Source organism: Camelus dromedarius, chromosome 26 (genome assembly GCF_036321535.1).
Source record: "Camelus dromedarius isolate mCamDro1 chromosome 26, mCamDro1.pat, whole genome shotgun sequence".
Lineage (NCBI taxonomy): Eukaryota > Metazoa > Chordata > Mammalia > Artiodactyla > Camelidae > Camelus > Camelus dromedarius.
In genome coordinates, this window is record NC_087461.1 from 28,203,271 (window position 1) to 28,219,835 (window position 16,565).

At 43.5% G+C, this 16,565-nt stretch overlaps 1 protein-coding gene across 6 annotated transcripts in view; it reads left to right on the forward strand.

Moving 5' to 3' along the window:
- EPC1 (enhancer of polycomb homolog 1) overlaps window positions 1-16,565 on the forward strand; it is an 89,396-nt gene that overhangs the window by 45,739 nt on the left and 27,092 nt on the right. For 5 of the 6 annotated variants that reach the window (XR_010377995.1, XR_010377996.1, XM_064479562.1 and 2 more), the window contains one exon: window positions 15,976-16,135. Coding sequence is in view for 3 of the 6 variants with exons in the window: in XM_064479562.1 (XP_064335632.1) it covers window positions 15,976-16,135 (160 nt within the window). In the remaining 3 variants the exon portion in view is untranslated. Of the gene's footprint in view, window positions 1-15,975; window positions 16,136-16,565 lie in introns of those variants that run through there. The other variant, XM_064479563.1, reaches the window with a different exon arrangement.

Sequence of the window (16,565 nt, forward strand, 5' to 3'; positions counted from 1 at the left end):
ACGTCCAGGTGCTTAGTCTCGTCTCCTGGGGCTTCAAGTTCATGATCTGCTTTCCAAGCCACTGTAACTGACTTTCACCAGATACTTCGTGCTGCCTCATATGGATTGTCAGCCTTGCAGCCTCTGGGAAGTCTCCCTGCTGCCTGACCCCCAGGCTAATGGCAGATACTTTAGTCTTTGTGTGACAACAGTCCCCCACTCCTGGGACCACTTTATGTCAGCCAGGATAACTGGGTTATGATGTGTGATTGCAAACAACCTCAGAAGTTTAGTTCTTGTTTATGTCACATTTTATCATGGGTCAGCTGGGAAACCAGGCTGATGCAGCAGACGGCTCAGACGTGGTGACAGGTTACGACCTCTACCAGCAGTTAAATACGCTGGCCCAGAAGTAACAGAAGTCACTTTGGCTCACAACTCATTGGCCAGACTTAGTCACCTGGCCTCGGCAACTGCAGGAAGGCCGAGAAGCACCGTCGTACTGTGTTCCTGGGAGGCAGCCAGGAACAGTTTGATGAGCAAAACTAAAGACTGTCTGTTCCACTTTCAGTGTTCATCTCTGTGTACTGAGGGGGAGGGCGAGGGAAAGAGGATGTTCACTGTAGATTACATTCTACAACTCCTTGCATTTTGGGCAGTGTTTAGAAGATGTTTGTGAAGACAGATCAGAAGTGTACGTTCAGTAGAGCATACTTTATCTCTTCTGAGCTTAAGGTCTAATCTGTCTTTCACTCTATTAAAGAGTCAGTTTTGCATTCTGACCATGGTTTGGTCAGATTAGAATACAAGTATCTCACTTGAAGGCGTATTTTGGTTGTCACGATCAGATCGAAATAAACAAATTCCTAATTAAGTTCGGGGTCCTCTGCTGCTGTTTATCACTGGCAAGTTCTTTGCCTTTATAGTGTTTAAAAAAAAAAAAAAAGAGCTAACTTGCGGTGTCTGCCACAGTTTGCTTCTTTGGAATGAGATCGGGAAAGCACGCTGCTTGTTCTTGTGTAGGTGTGGGAGAACCAGCCTTGCGTTCTGACCAAGCTTAATATAACTCTGGAGGTGATACAGACTTTTAACACAGTTTAGTTAATATTTTTGTAGGAAATTTGTCTTAAGTATTACTATCTGGAAGTTTTAGTTATTTCTGCTATGAAATAAGAGAATTTGTGATGTTTATATGAGCACTAAAACCTTTTGCAAGAAAATATAGTTTCCTTTCTCTTATGGCTATAAATACTAACTAAAGAGATAATAATTTAATGTATTAGGATTAGACCTGAAACTGCTAAAGTATATTCAACGTTTGCAACCATTTACCCTTCCTCCTCGAATAAAAGTTGTTATGCATTTTTCTTACATTTCCATAGGAAAAAGGAAACCAGATTTGTTTCACATAACATTAAAAGTTTTAAAATGTTCCAGTGAGTTAGCTCATACCAACTGTGGATGAAGTGTGTAGCATAGGTAGTCTTTGAAATGAGTAACTGCCATTGATTTAACTTGATCAGGAAAGCTCTAAGAACAAGGCTTCCTCATAGACTGCAATGCACTTTTTTCTTTTGTTTTGTATTTTGAAGTATGTAGCGAGATCTCATTCTTTCATAAAAGCTGCAGAAGTGGCTGGAGTATGATGGTCACTGGAGTACGATACCTGAATTTGTTATATAAAGTCCTTAAGTTCCGCAGTGAAGTTGATTAACTTCAGAGGTGAGAGTTGTTAACAGGGTGCCAGTAAAAACTAATTGGAGATTTAAAATGCCTTTTTGTAGGATTAATGGGAGAAAGGATTTCTTTTAAGAAAACACAAGATAAGTTTGGAATTAGTCTTCTTACTAATTTATTGACTCATGTATATAGCGACAGTAAAATAATCTTCATAAACAATTTAAATTACTTATTATAATTTGCCTGTTACAATAATAACACCCCGAGGCTTTGTGGACGTAACTTCACTTAATCCTTAGTCCAGCCTAATGAGTCAGGTAGTGTGTTCTGCCCTTTGCTGGTAGGAAAAGGCTACACTGGTTTCACTATAGTTCGAAGCGCTCGTAAGTGTGTGCTGGGTGCTGGTCTGACAGGTGCACCCACATTCCTCACTTCATCTTATCCTCGTAGTGACTGTTAGCTCATCTCACTGGTAAGGAGGGGAAAGTTAGAGGTGTTACGTCACAGCTAGTAAGTGGCAGAAATGGGGTTCTAACTCAGGTTGATTCTAATCCAGGTTCTGACATGTAAAAATGTGTGCTCTGAAAATACTGTGTGATACCACTTGCACGTGGAATCTAAAAAAATTGACACAAATGAACTTATATGCAAAACAGACTAACAGACATATAAAACAAAAAAGTGTACTCTTAAATAGTATGCCTTTTTGTATGTCTCCCTATGTGATAGAGTATTCTAATAGTCAAAAATTTTATTTCTGTACATTGTGTTTTATATAAGAAAATATAATACCAGATAACATTAATTAGTTATGAAATATTATTTTCATCTACCAGTGTGTTTGTTCCTTTAAATAAAGGAGTCAATTTAAGTGTGGGGAACAAACATAATTAAAAAAGTTTTCAGACTATCAGAGCCCCTTCTGTTTTTTAGCTACTACCTAAGACACCACTTGAGAAGTTACATGGGGAGTTTTATGGTTTTGGTGAGACCAGGGGACTTGGTTTATTTAAGATAGGAAGACAATTTTGTAAGATTAGTTTTAGTTTTGGTCCAAAGTGAATACTAAGTACAATGTATGAACTAGCCCTTCTTCCCACACTAACCGTGTTACAGCGTTTCCCACGGTTACCGTCAACAGGCATGAATCTTTGCGTTCATACAGGCCCTAAAGTTTTGTTTTTGATGAGTAAAACAAAGTGTTAATAAAAGCACCGACTGAGTCTTGATTGCTGCATTGACTGGTAGAAAATACAGTAGATAACTCTGTTATTTGTGAGGGAAGAGCAGGGTATGGTCACATTCCATCTAAGTCTGTGACTGTTTCAACCCTCTTACCAGTTCATCACGTGGGGTCTTTAGCTCTCTGGGCGGTAAATCATTTAGCATCCTCTGAAAATTGTACTAGGTTATGTAATAGTACCTAAATAAAGTACTTCTGAAGCCAAGTGGGTTCCTTCAGAATCTCCTTTTAAAAGCTGATTTCCTTGTTTGAGGGAAACTCATTACTAATTATTTCTGTACAAAGAAGGTTACTTTGTCTCCACATCTGGTAAATGTGGTGTCAAAGATACAGTAAGCAAAGTGTTGGAAGCCCAGGGGGAGAAGTAGCAAATTTTGATTTTTTTTGTTGCTCATTCAGGGAGATAAAACAATACTTATGAAAGAAGAACACACTTTACCTTTACTGTGAACTGTACAAGGGGGTGACTAGAGTGGATAGTTCTGCAGGGCAGCGTGTGTGCCCACGTGGGCTCGGCTGTGACGGTCTTTCCAGCTCCTGCCTGCAGACCTGGGTGCCTGGGCCTTGCTGGCAGGTGAGCTGTAGGAGCTCCAGTCTGGTGAAGTGCTCGGGGGAGAATCCGAATCCTGTGGGAGCAGTGAGGACATCGGCCCGCCCCTCCTCACCTCCCCTGGTCGTAGCCTTCCAGCCATCCTGCACCCATGACTCTGTCTCCCGTCTGTTCCGCTGTTCAAGTCCTTTCTGCTTCTCTCCGTGTTCTGAGGCCTCCCCTGGGCACCAGCCAGGACTCGCCCCCTACGGTGAAGGCAAAGACGACAAGAAGGGGGTTAAGGAACAGTAGAGAGACCATGGGGTTCTGAGTGAGACCTCGGTCCAGATGCCGCCGCTTCGGGGAGTGACTGACCTTCCTGAGCAGCAGGCATGATGGGACGTCCTCAGAGTGGACACTGTGCCCAGTGGGGTGGTCGTGGTTTTACCTGGCGCACTTCCTCTGCCGTCGTTTTCACCGTGTAGGTAGTAAGTGGGCTGCGGTGCATGCCGGGGCCTGCCCTGCCCCAGCCAGATGCCGGGTCTCAGAAAGTTAACAGGGCGTAACGGCCCTGCCAGGCGTCTGCTCCCCTTGTGCAGAGAGGCCGAGGGTATTTGAGGCTTTGCAGGCCTTGCAGTCTCTGCGACGGCTGCTCTGCGGTTGCGGAGCGAAAGCGGCCGCGGACGGTACGAGAGGAGCCAGTGTGGCTGTGTTTTAATACAGCTGTTTACAGAGCAGGTGGACCGGGTCTGTCCCCTTGGGCTACGGTCCGCCAGCACCTGATCCGCTTTATTGTCTGTGCACGGGGGTCTGTTGTCCGAGCTTTCATAGTCTTAATGCTGCCCTCCTTTTTAAAAATAAACTTAGTAAAAAGAAAATACCTCACTGTGAGTTGAACAGTGGAGTCAGGAGGTTATGTTTACCCAAACTGATAAGATATTATTGTAGAAGAGAATGGTTTTTATTTGCCACAGTTTAACGTTATAACTTTATTTTAATGCTTACCTTTTTAATACTGAAAATTAAAGACTTGGTCCCACCAAACATTTATATAAACCGCACTAACAGTGGTCAGTGCATAATTGGGAAATGCTGACTTGTGTGTTGTTCATTTGGGAAACCATGGTGTGTTTTGGCAAATGTGAGATTGCTGAGGATTCTTCTGTAAGGAAACTGCCCAGCATTGTCTGTTACTGCCTCTTCATTCCCTAAAATGATGTAATCACAGAATCCCTCACATAACACCTAATTATGTCCCTAGAACTTCTGTTCAGTAGAAGGTACTCTGAGGCTGCTTTAGATGAGGAGATTAAGAACCAGAACTTTCCCTGGCTTGTGTGGAGACGGCGGGAACTTGGCAGCAATCCTGGAAGAAGAGCGTCCATCTCTTCCTCTTGCTTACAGAGTCTACTTTTTTTTCCCTTCAATTTCCTTTAGCTTTAAAATATATATATATATATATATATATATATATATATATATATTGCAGTTGACCCTTGAACAACACAGGTTTGAGCTGTGTGGGCCCACTCACACTCGGATTTTTTTCTGTAAAAACCACAGCGCTGTGGCTCCGCGGTCAGTTGAATCCGTGGGTGCAGAACCACGGGTGAAGAGAGCCCACTGTCAGCTTACACCTGGACTTTCGACTGATGGGGGTCAGTGCTGCTAACTGCTGCTTTGTTCAAGGGTCAGCTGTATTTAGAAATAATTTCAAACTTACAGAAAAGTTGCAAGAAAAAGAGTACACCCATCCGTACTCAGTGTTTACATTGTGTCCCGTTTGCTTTGTTTTTCGACACACCCTTCCTGTCCTGCACATGTATGGGTTTTTTCTAAACCATTTGAGATTAAGTTCCCTGTATCATGGCCCTTTACCCCCAGATATTTCAGTGAGTGTTTGATCTTTTATGGTATAGACAGTTTTGAAGATTAGAGTCCCTTAAATTTTTTTTTTTTTTTAAGTAGGGTGATCCCATTTTGGGTTTGTCTGGTGTTTTCTCAGTTAGATTCAGGTGTTGCATTCCCGGCTAACACATTCCGTGAGGTGTTGCATTCTTGTGGCATCGCATCTGGAGGCACGCGTATCTGTCTGCCCCTCATTGGAAGTGTTCATTCCGATCACCCAGTTAAGCTGGGGCCCAGTCCCTCCACCGTAGAGTTGCTGGTTTTCCCGTGATAAGCAATCTGTGGGGTCTACACCCTTTTGAGAGTTGATATAGTGGCTTATACTCAAGTCACAGCTGAGCTTGAATCCAGCTGCCTGTATGGACCTAGGCAAGTTTACTAACTGTGAAGTAGAGAATACACATGTATGTGGGCTTTAAATGAAATAATGGAATAAGGTGTGAAGGTGAAGCTCAGCCCTGGCGTGAAATAAATGCTTAGCATGTGTTAGCTATTACTTTAGTCCTGGAAATATGAATTAATAAGCTTAGCAGTAAGGTCTACGGCTTTATAAAGCTAAAAAAGACTTCACAGGATCATTTCTTCCAAGAAGATGCTTTGTCCAAGGTGAGTGCGTCTTGGAGAGCCTCCTCAGGGAGCCTGCTCTCTCTCTGGGTGTTCTTCCCTGCCCCTTCTGGTGTCTGCGAGGCAGGTGGTTTAGGGGTGAACCCCCATCGGGAGGCCTGTTTTTGAGTTTGGAGTTGCTCGGTTTCTAATTTCACAAAGAGCTTAACTGAATCTGTGTGAGGTAGACATTGTAAAAGCCACCTGTACCTGTTTTCGGTGTTGCTGTGGTGAGTGTTATATAACTGGTGAGACTTTTAAAAAGAGGGGCGGACATCCTAGTGGAATTATAAATCACATGTAGAGCGTTTCGTGTAGGGGTTTCTAGGAAGCTCTGTTGGATGCTCCCTGCGGCTGGGGTGTGGAATCGGCATGGTGAGGTGTGGACCGGCAGAGTTAGCTAGAGCTGGATCACTGAGGGGCCTGCTGGCCGCGCCCAGAAGTCTGCACATCGTCACGAAGGCCGGGGGAGCCCAGGGCGGAGTGGGAGTGTTGGGACCACCCTCTTGTAGAAGGACCACTGGCAGGAGCTGTCGAAGGGAACGGAGGGAAGGAGGCTGTCACAGCCTGAACCGTAATAGCGGGGTGGAAAGGCGCCGAGTACCTCCTAGACTGAACGTGAGTAACATCTGAAGGCCTGGTGCCTGATCTGGAAATGGGAGAGTAGGAAGCAGAAGCGAGCGGGAAAGTCGGGGCTTCTGACCCGGTGACCTGGATGTGCAGTGACGTGGTTCCTGAAATCAACGCTGCGTGAGGAGGGAGGCTGATGTCCTGCATGTCAGGGGGACGTGCAGGAAGAGGTCTTTACACGTGTGCCTGACGTTAGCAGAAATCTGGGCGAGAGAGGAAGATGGAGTCCCGTCGTCAGCATACAGGTGGTGGTGGAGGTGGTGAGGTCGCAGGAGTGAGTATGTACGAGGACCAAGGACCAAGCGCTGGTATTCGATCACATAAACGTGCTTGGTTTTAGACAAGTTGGAACTAGATGTTCAGTGTATTCGCTGCTGTTGCTTTAGGGTGCTGACCCCCAGAAGGAGAGCCGTCATTTGCATTTTAAGTGACTGCACGGGTTACAAGGCACCAGGCGATGGCAGACAGCCCGCTCCTGGGGGTGCACTGGCGGTGGGGAGATGCTCAGCTGGAGACGGCAGACGGAAGTGAGGGCTTGTTGAGCGTTTTAGGTTTAATTTTTAGGGAAATATTCTGATCAGATTGTATCTTCTGTGAAAGAAGAAAGAAACTAATTTTAGTCCCTTCCCCGGTGCCGCCTGGCTCTCAGAAATGCGGCCCCAGCAGCCCCGGCTCCAGGACGTGGGGGCACTGACCTGGGGCGGGCGGAGGCAGGGCTCAAAGTAGATGCCGTTTCGCTGACGGCTTAGTAACTTGCGGTCCTGAATATTTTATAAGGAAAAGTACTGAGGTGACAAACACTTCACACTGAAGAGAAACAGCAAGGCTGGACTGCTTGAACCGCCTTAGCCACGGCTTCCTTTACTGTGTCACACTCTGGAAATGAGGTTCCAGAGCACCGAGTTAGGCGCGAGGAGTAGAAGGCCACAGACGGACTTTTCCACCATTTATTTCGTGTAGAAAATCTAAGTATCGAATTGCTCTTTTTCTTGCCAAATAGTCTAATCAGTCTTCAGCTGTTCACCCTTAGTGTTTTAAATACAAAAGCAAAATGTATTTGTGTTAAATTTTTTTTTGCTTTTATGAAATTTAATCTTACTTTTTAATGACGTCTCTTCCAAGCCAGAACAATTTGTGGACCTCAAATAACTGCTATAATTTCACTGGCTCATTCAACAAGTATTTACTGGATACTTGTATGTGTTAAGCACAATTCTAGACCTGGAGCAAACAAAGCAGAAAACAAATTCCTACCTTCATAAATCTCATATTCTGGGGAGAAGAGCCAGACGATGAATAAAGCGATGAGGAAATTCAGTAGTCTGCCCAGCAAAATGAAGCAGGGTACAGGATAGAGTGGGGTCGAGGGGGAGAGATTCCATATTTTTTGCAACATTTTATTATGAAAAATATCAAACGTACAGTGAGGTCAGGAGTTTTGCGGTGATCTGCCATGTAGCCAGGAGCCAGATCGAACCGTTATTGTCCTCCACCTGCCTTGACACACGTGTCCACCTGTCTGTCTGTCAGCCCTTCATCTGTCAGTCCGTCTTCATTTCCGATGCGTTTCAAAGTGAACTACAGGTGTCAGGGCATGCTTCCCTAAGTACTTCAGCATACATATCATTAACTAGAGTGCAGTATTCGTTTACTGTTTTTTTTTCTTTTCAGGTAAAATTTACGTGCAACGAAATTCGCAAATATTTAGTACATATTAGCTGAATTTTGACAACTTCGTGTACTTGTATAACCCAACCCCCATCGAGATAGTGAACATGATTACGCCACCCCAGAAAATTCCCCCATTCTCCTCCCAGCCATCCTTGCCCCTCCCCCAAGATAGCTACTGTTCTGATTTTTTTTTCTTACCATAGATGAATTTGCTTGTTTTGAAACTTCACATTAATGGACTCAAACAGTGTGGACTCTCGTGCAGAGCTGTTTTTCCTCACCCCAGGGTTTTTTGCTGTTTACTTGTGTGTATAGATCGCTGGCTCCTTTTTGCCGCTGAGTAGTATTCCCTCGTGTCACTAAACTGGTTTGCTCATCCGACCTGATGATGGACATTTGGTTGTTTCCTCTCTGGGGCTGTTGTGACTGGAACTATGTGAACATTCTTGTCCACGTCTCTCTATGGGCCTGTGTTTTCATCTCTCTTGGATAGCTGCCTCGGAGCAGGGTTGCCAGGCCACGTGGATGTGCGCGTTTTCCGGGAAGACCTGCTGCTCCTCTTCCTCCCTGACCCGTGTGTTCGCATCCTCACCGCCATACCCCATTGTAGCCGCTCATTGTAGTCTGTCTGCAAAGGTGACTTGTACACGAGGACTTGAAGAAGGTGACAGTGTGACAAAGAACACGGACTCTAGTGTGAGCAGAGCAGAGGGGGTGGAGAGGAGAGGGAATGACACCAGAGAGGGAGCAAGGAAAGGAGGGTGCCTTGTGAGCAGCTTTAAGAACTTCGCTTTTATTCTGGTGAGGTGGGAGGTGACTGGAGTCCTCTGAATGGAAGGACGGCATGGTCTGACTTGTGTATCAACAGATGACCAGGCTGCTCCATGCAGAGACAGGAGTGGGAGCAGGGCAGCCAGCTGGGGGGCTGCAGTGATGAGCTGGGTGAAGGTGGGGGTCTACAGGAGAGCTCGGGGTGCGTGTGGAGCGGTGTTCTGAACAGGCATCGACGCTCGGTTCTTAGAAATGCCGTTAGAAAGAGGAGAGGAAGCTGTTCACTCATCCCTTTGTTCCCGTGGCAGTGGAGTCAAGCCCTACGTGCATCAATCATCAGGGCTTAAACTGCTTAAGTAGCTTTTTACAAATTAGGCATCACTGAAGTAATCTTACACAATATGGTTGCTTTTAATAAGCTGTTTTTAATTCTAAATGTGGTCTTAGTTGTTACGGCTAAGTGTTAAGGTCAGTATTTGCTTAAATAAATATTTAATGAATAAGTGAATATAATTTAATCTTTGTCTAGGAGTTTGCACAATGTTACCTTGAATAGCTCTTTCTGCCTTGGTAATATTTATTAGAACTTACTATAGAGCAGGTGGAAGTACATTCTTCATTTTTTTTCACGTGTTTTGTTTAGACGTATCCTTCTCATTTTTCTATAGTGATACTTGATAAGATACTGAGTATCTGCCATATAGTACCAGATGCGGGGTAGATTACAAAGATAATCTTTAGTCCTCATCCTTAAAAGAATCTGGAGTCCCCTGATAACTACGAGAGAATTCATCTTTTAAAGGAAAAGATACAAAAGTTAGTTAGATGTAGCATCTAATTTTAAGGAGCTCACATTTTGGAGATGAGTGTGTAAACAAACACGTGAGTACAGCAAAGCTGAAGCAGAGACTAAACGCACAGATGAGGGGGCAGCGCTGCTTGGCGGCGGGGGGAGGGGTGGCAGGACGATCATCTCAAACCAGACTTTGAAGAACAAGTAGAAACTTGGAGGGGCAGGTGGGAGGCGCATGGTGAGTGGTGCCCCCCCCCCCCCCCCCGTGAACAGAGGCACAGAACAGGTGTTTAAGACACACAGAACTGTCCCTTCAGGTGGGTCTCACCTACAGACAGGCGTGTCACTCTTAATCAATAAAACTGTATTTCTGACTTCCCAAGTATAAGTGATATGCCCTGTTTATAACCAGTTAACCAATCTGCATTAACTACTAATACATTTAAAATTAACTACCGATACATTTAGCAAAGAGACCAGTGAAAGCCATCTGAAAAGGCAAAAATTTTTCTAGGGGTAAGCAAAAATTAAAAAGAGGAAAGTAAAAGAAAGAAGATTAACTGCTGGAGAGATGAAAAGGAAAGATGGGTAAGAAGAAAGATATAAGTATATATGTATCACAAATAATAAAAATAAGCAGCAGAGTGACTTGCTAGACTTCTGCTCTGATGAGGAAGCTGAGATTCTTACTTGGTCCTCTGTCTCCAAAGCCCCCCGCTCTTCCGATGCAAGAGGCAAGCTGAGGTGACGGAAGTGAACGTTCCTGGCCCAGGGCCACGACCGCAGGGTTCACGGAGACGTGAAAGTGTGCCTCTGAACTTTCTGGAGGTCACTCTTCAGTCTTGTCTTTTATATACTTGCTTTTGTTTTTGTTTTTTGGCCGGGAGGGGGGAGGTAATTAGGTTTATTTATTTGCTTACTTTTAGAAGGGGTACCGGGATTGAACCCAGGACCTTGTGCATGGTAAGCATGTGCTCTACCACTTGAGCTATACCCTCCCCCCTTCTTCAGTCTTTTCTGATCCCCTTTTTTATTGTTTACATTGCTGTGTATAGAGAACATCATCTGTAATTACTTGCAGTGCAAGAGGCTTTTAAAAGTTATTTGCATAGTCATGTCATGGTTCATCTGATCCCATTTTAATGTAAGATTGAACATTAAAGAATTCTTTATTTAATTTTATTTACTTTGTTTCCTGTAAGATCAGATTTATTTGAGAGGGTGTGCCTCTGTTATTTTATGAAAAAGTGGAATTCTTTGTGGTGTTTTGGTGATTAACTCTTAAATTGCAACTGGGCCTAATTATTATAAATATTCTACAGCATAAAGAAACTTTACCCACCCTAGATGTCAGACTGGCCAGTGGTCTTCAAACATAGCCCTTCCCTTTTCTTAAAATAATCTTTTAACTCCCATTCCTGCAGCTCTTAGTTTAAAGGTCACTGTGCTAGTTAGAGCGATGCTGTCCCTGCAATCAACCCCTCGCCGGTGAATATTTCCTGTAACACATTGTCCTTTTCCTTTATAGCACTATCACACTTCACAGTTTATTTTTAGGACAGGTTTTATTAGTGTCCGTCCTCCCTGCTGCAGTGGCAGGAAGCAGGCTTGTGGCAGTTACCGTCGGGTTCCCAGGCCAGGCCCGCGGTCGGCACTCGGTAACCACAGGCAGCGTTCGCCAGTGAGCAGACTCGAGCCCCGTGTCCTGCCCTGTATCTCCAGTTGTCCTCCACCAGCATCTCCCAAACCATGTTACAGAAGTCCTCCGTGAGCTCTTAATAGACATTTTCTGAAAAAAAGGATTCTGTGGTCACAGGTTTGGAACGACTGTACCCTCCCTTAAGAGCAACCACAGTTTACATTAACATGTCAGACGCTTTCAGTCCTTAAGTTTAAAATCCAGCGTTCTCTCTCTCTGTTTTTGTTTTAACTGTCAAACTCAGTACTGGACTACCTGTTGATAATTTGAAGTGAAGTATTTCAGTGACAAAGGTTGGGAAGGCTGGCTTACTCAGTGCTGCAAGTAGGTTTATTTAAAGATTTCATTGACAGCTGTTGTCTTCAGGGAACAGCTAACTTTTTGTGTAATTGTAATGTAAGGTTGGATCATCTTAGTCATTTAGTTAAGGCATTCAGTAAATAATTGCTGAATTTAATTCATAGCTCATCTTATTCTAATTTGTTTCATGTATTAACTTGGCTTCATCATTTTACATCTCTACTCAAAGCAGAGGCCTCATTTTCATTTATAACTTAACGCTCTGCTTCTTAGAAATAGATTTATATAGTTTGGGGTTTACCTGGAAAGCTGCAAGCATGTTTTACTCTTGAACTGACTTAAATGGGAAGGGTTTTACTGAACTAAATAAACAGTGTCTTTTAGAAATTACCTTTATTTTAGGAAATCACTTAGTGAAATGCACTCATATTTTTTGTCAAAAAACTACAACTATGTTTTAGAAAATAAGGGAAATAAAGAAAATTATAGAAGAGCATTTCAAAATTGTACCACCTGGAGGTGATCTGTTAACTGGTGTACAGACTTTGAAACTTGATGCATCTTGTGCTCTGTGTGTGTGTGTACACGTGCATACACAGATACATGCATATAAATCCATTTATTCCACAGATATTTAAGGACCAAGCTTTGTGCCCAGCACTGTTTTCCAGTGGCTATTTATTTAGCAGTGAACAAAACAGACAGAAATCTCTGCCCTCATGATGCTTAGATTGGGGTGGGGAGGAAGAGGTGACAACAGGAAACAAACAAGTGTTGACAAGACGGGGAGTGAATGAACAGGGAAGGAATGAAGGAGTGTAGAGGGAAGGACTGACTCATGTGGTCAGCTGCTTGCAGACTTTTTCTTGTCTATGCGTATGCTCAATTATGTCTTTTTCTTTTAAAAAAACATTAAAACACAAGTATCTTGAACATACAGTTTTCAGATCTTCCTACCTAATAAGTTGATTTTTTTCGCATTTCATTAAGTATTATTCTGAACCATTTAAAGGCTATGCATATTCCATTTTGTAGAATGTGGTCCATTTTCTATACAGCAACCAGGGTGATCTTTCACTCTTCGGCGCTATTACTGTTAGTACGAGGACAGCTCCTTCACATGCCCTGTGACTGTGTGATTTGGTGCTGACCCCAGGTCCCCTCACCAGCAGTTTCCAGCTGCCCTGGCTCCTCTGGGCGCTCTCCTTCTGCCTCTGAGTCCTCGTCCAGATGAGGGGAGACGGTAAATAGGACCCTGTAAGGTTATAGTTACACACTAGTTACTGAGGAATGATTTTTAAGACTTTAGAAGAACTTAACCACATTTGCTGTATATTACATACATCTTGGGTCCTTAGTTTCAATATGAGGAAATTGTGTCAAATATTTAATGAAACCAAAAGCCACACATAAGACCACACGTAAGATTTTTTTTAAGCAGTAAGTATTTACTGCAATATTGATAGACAAAAATTTGATTTCACAATTACAGGAAAATGGAAATAAACATAAGGGAAAATCATCCTGCAGAGCAGTGTTAAAACACTGCAGAAAACGTGTTTGGTAACAAGCACGTGGAGAGCTCTGCAGCGGCTCCGATGATGAGAGGCGCACGTGTGCTACCGTGTTTTCAGTAGTTAGTGTGTCTCGGGCACTTGATCTTAACCACGGTTCCACGTGGTAGGTACACGATGCGCGTTTATAGTTAACAAAACATACTGATGTAAATATCTTGTCCCAAATCACGGAGCTGGTGAACCGTGGCGCCAGCGTTCAGACCCGGAGCCCTCCTGGTTACAGATCCATGTTCTTAGCCACATCCTGGTGCCTGTGAGAACCAAAACATGTCACACCCAGAAAGCAGTTCCCATTGTGGTTCGTCTAGAAGAATAAATGAGACGGCCAGGGGACTTCTGAAGAATTGTAAGAGTGAATTTAGTATCTAGTAAGCACTAGACAATAAAATGTAGTATGAGGCTGTGCTTTTAAAAACACGTTAAATACTCGCGTAGGAGGCAGTTGAGCGGGGTAGGGAAAGAGAGCTTGGAAGTACTCCTAAGTGCAACTTACGATAAAGGCACATTTTTACTCATTAAGGGAATAGATGATTTTATTCGTGACATTAGGACAGGTGACTTGCTATCTCTGCTTATACAAAAAAATAAAAAGATAAGCCGTCTCTCACATGTACACTTACACACAGACATGCTAATAGGTTAAGAACAAAATGCAAGTGGAGGCTAATGTGCCCGCTTCCCCGCCCCCTCCTTGAGTTTGCTGTAAGCAGGAGGCATAGGTCCCAGGAAACCTCCTTTGATGTTAGAGGGTATCTGAGAGTAGAAGAGGACACTGGGGCTGAGGCCCAGCCGGGCTCAGCAGCGCCCTGGGTCGGGGCACTTAGGGACCGTCCACTGGGTGACAGACCATGCTGAAGGGGGAGCAGACACAGCCTCAGCCGTCCTCCCAGGAACCACTGAGCAGCCTGAGTCAGAGATCAAACTGAGTTCTAAAAGTGGAAGGTTTGTTTACACACCCTATCTGTGGCTATACAGCTTACACCTGTTACTAAGGATGACGGAACCATAGAGGGAAAGATTAATAACTTTCACTAACAGAACTTTCCTGCGTGGAACAAATACTCTAAACAAAGATCAGAAGTCAAACTTCAGGAAGATATTTGTAAGAATTTATTACATGGGTGTTAATTTCCTTAATATTAAAGAGGAAATAATCCACATATTTAAACATCAGTTAGAAAAAGGAAAGCAGTACTTTTGAGGATGAGCAGACAGCAGTGAAGAAAAACTCATTTTAAAGAAATTAACCTGAAATAACAAGATGGGCGATTTTACAGTTGAAGAGAGACGCTTTCACAAGGAATTGTGGCAAAATACGTGTTGTGACTTCTTAGGTCTCTTGAGCACTGCCGTCTGCAGGTGCCTTCACGGCTGTGATAGGACAGGGCTGGCTTTCGCAGCATTTAGGGAAAAGGATAGGCATTTAGGTTGTTGGCAGGGTTCTTTCTCCTGTCAATTAGTGTCTGCTTAAATAAGTTACGGTACATCTGTGTAGTCGAATACAATTAAAGAATAATATATATAATATATATAAAATTACAGGCTACTTCTGAAGACCGGAATGTTTTGTTTTCATACTGTTGAAATGTTTCCTTGAACTTGTATTTTATATAGTATTTTAAAAATTAGCTTAGGGGGAGGGTAGAGCTCAGTGGCAGAGCACATGCTCAGCATGCATGAGGTCCTGGGTTCAGTCCCCAGTGCCTCCATTAAAAACTAAATAAATAAACAAACCTCATAAAAAATTAGTTTAAATTTAATGAAATGTTCACCAAAATTCAGTGACAACAGGGATGAGTGAGAACAGGTATTTTTAAGGCAGCTGGTGGTAGTACAAACTGGTAAAATGTGTGTGGCAGCTAACCCAAAGCTTATGTTGAGCACCTGCTGTATGCCAGGCGTTAAGCTAAACACGTGGCGCATGTTTATCTCACTTAAGTCTCCAACCAAGCCTGTGAAGTAGGTTCTGTTTTCCTCCTACTGGAGGAATCAGATCAGAAGAGTGAAGTGTCTTGCCAGGAGCCACAAACTCTGAAGGCTGTGCTTTCAATCCTGTGCTTCACTCCTCTGGAAATTCATAAGGAAGGTTATTGCTCAAGACAGAAGACCAAGTTTGAATCTGTGTCAGTTTCACCAACGGAAAATGGAGATCGTAGTCTCGACCCTTCTTTGAAACGGTGGCGCTGTTGTACGGCATTTGTGCAGCACCGTGTGAATGAGCAATCAGGATCCACAAAGTAGCCCACTTTCTTCATACGATAAGCTCACATGTTTTAACTCTGTTTTTAAGTCCCATCCGTGAAATGCAAACTTCAGTAACAGTGTTAGTGAACTTTGGGGGATCTTTTGTATAATTTAACTCTCAATTTCTGTGAGCACCTTTTCCTAAATTGAGGAAATATACAGTGTACTAACAATCTTCTTGTTTCTACTTAAAATGTCTTTATCACCAATTATATTGTTAATATCCTTGCAAGACGATTAAACTCCCTCTGTTTTAAAGCCTAATGAACAGAAACCTTCCCATAAGGCTATGTGTTCTGTTTGTTAGCTTTTTAATACACGAACTCATCTCTTCTCCCCTCTTTCCAGGAGCACCATCTTCAGCGGGCTATTTCAGCACAGCAGGTGTATGGTGAGAAGAGGGATAACATGGTTATACCAGTCCCGGAGGCGGAGAGCAACATTGCTTACTACGAGTCCATATATCCCGGGGAATTTAAGATGCCAAAGCAGCTCATTCACATACAGCGTAAGTAATCCCGCTTCCGACAACCATGTCGTGTGTTACCTTCTTGTGTAACTTGACAGATTCTGATCTGTTCAAGGCCATTTTCAGAACCCATTTTATTGACCAGCATCAACTTGAGTTATTAGCCCATTTTCATGTTTTAAAACTGTGCTTGAGATTTCTGCTTGGCAGAAAAAGTGTTTTCACCCTGGACTTTTAGCTTCATCTCAGCGTGGAGTCTCATGCTGCTTTAGACAAGCAGGATGAAGTGTGTGGTAGTGACAGGCCCTCCACTGGAAGTGACCCTCTGGTAGCTAATCACGCTTCATGGTGAACAGCTGAGAGCTTGTGGATTTCTGAGAATAGATTTCGTTCACTCACCCCAAGTAGCTGACAATTTAGAACCATGCCTGGGGGCTACGGAGGTGAGATTGCGAGATTGCTGCGGCTG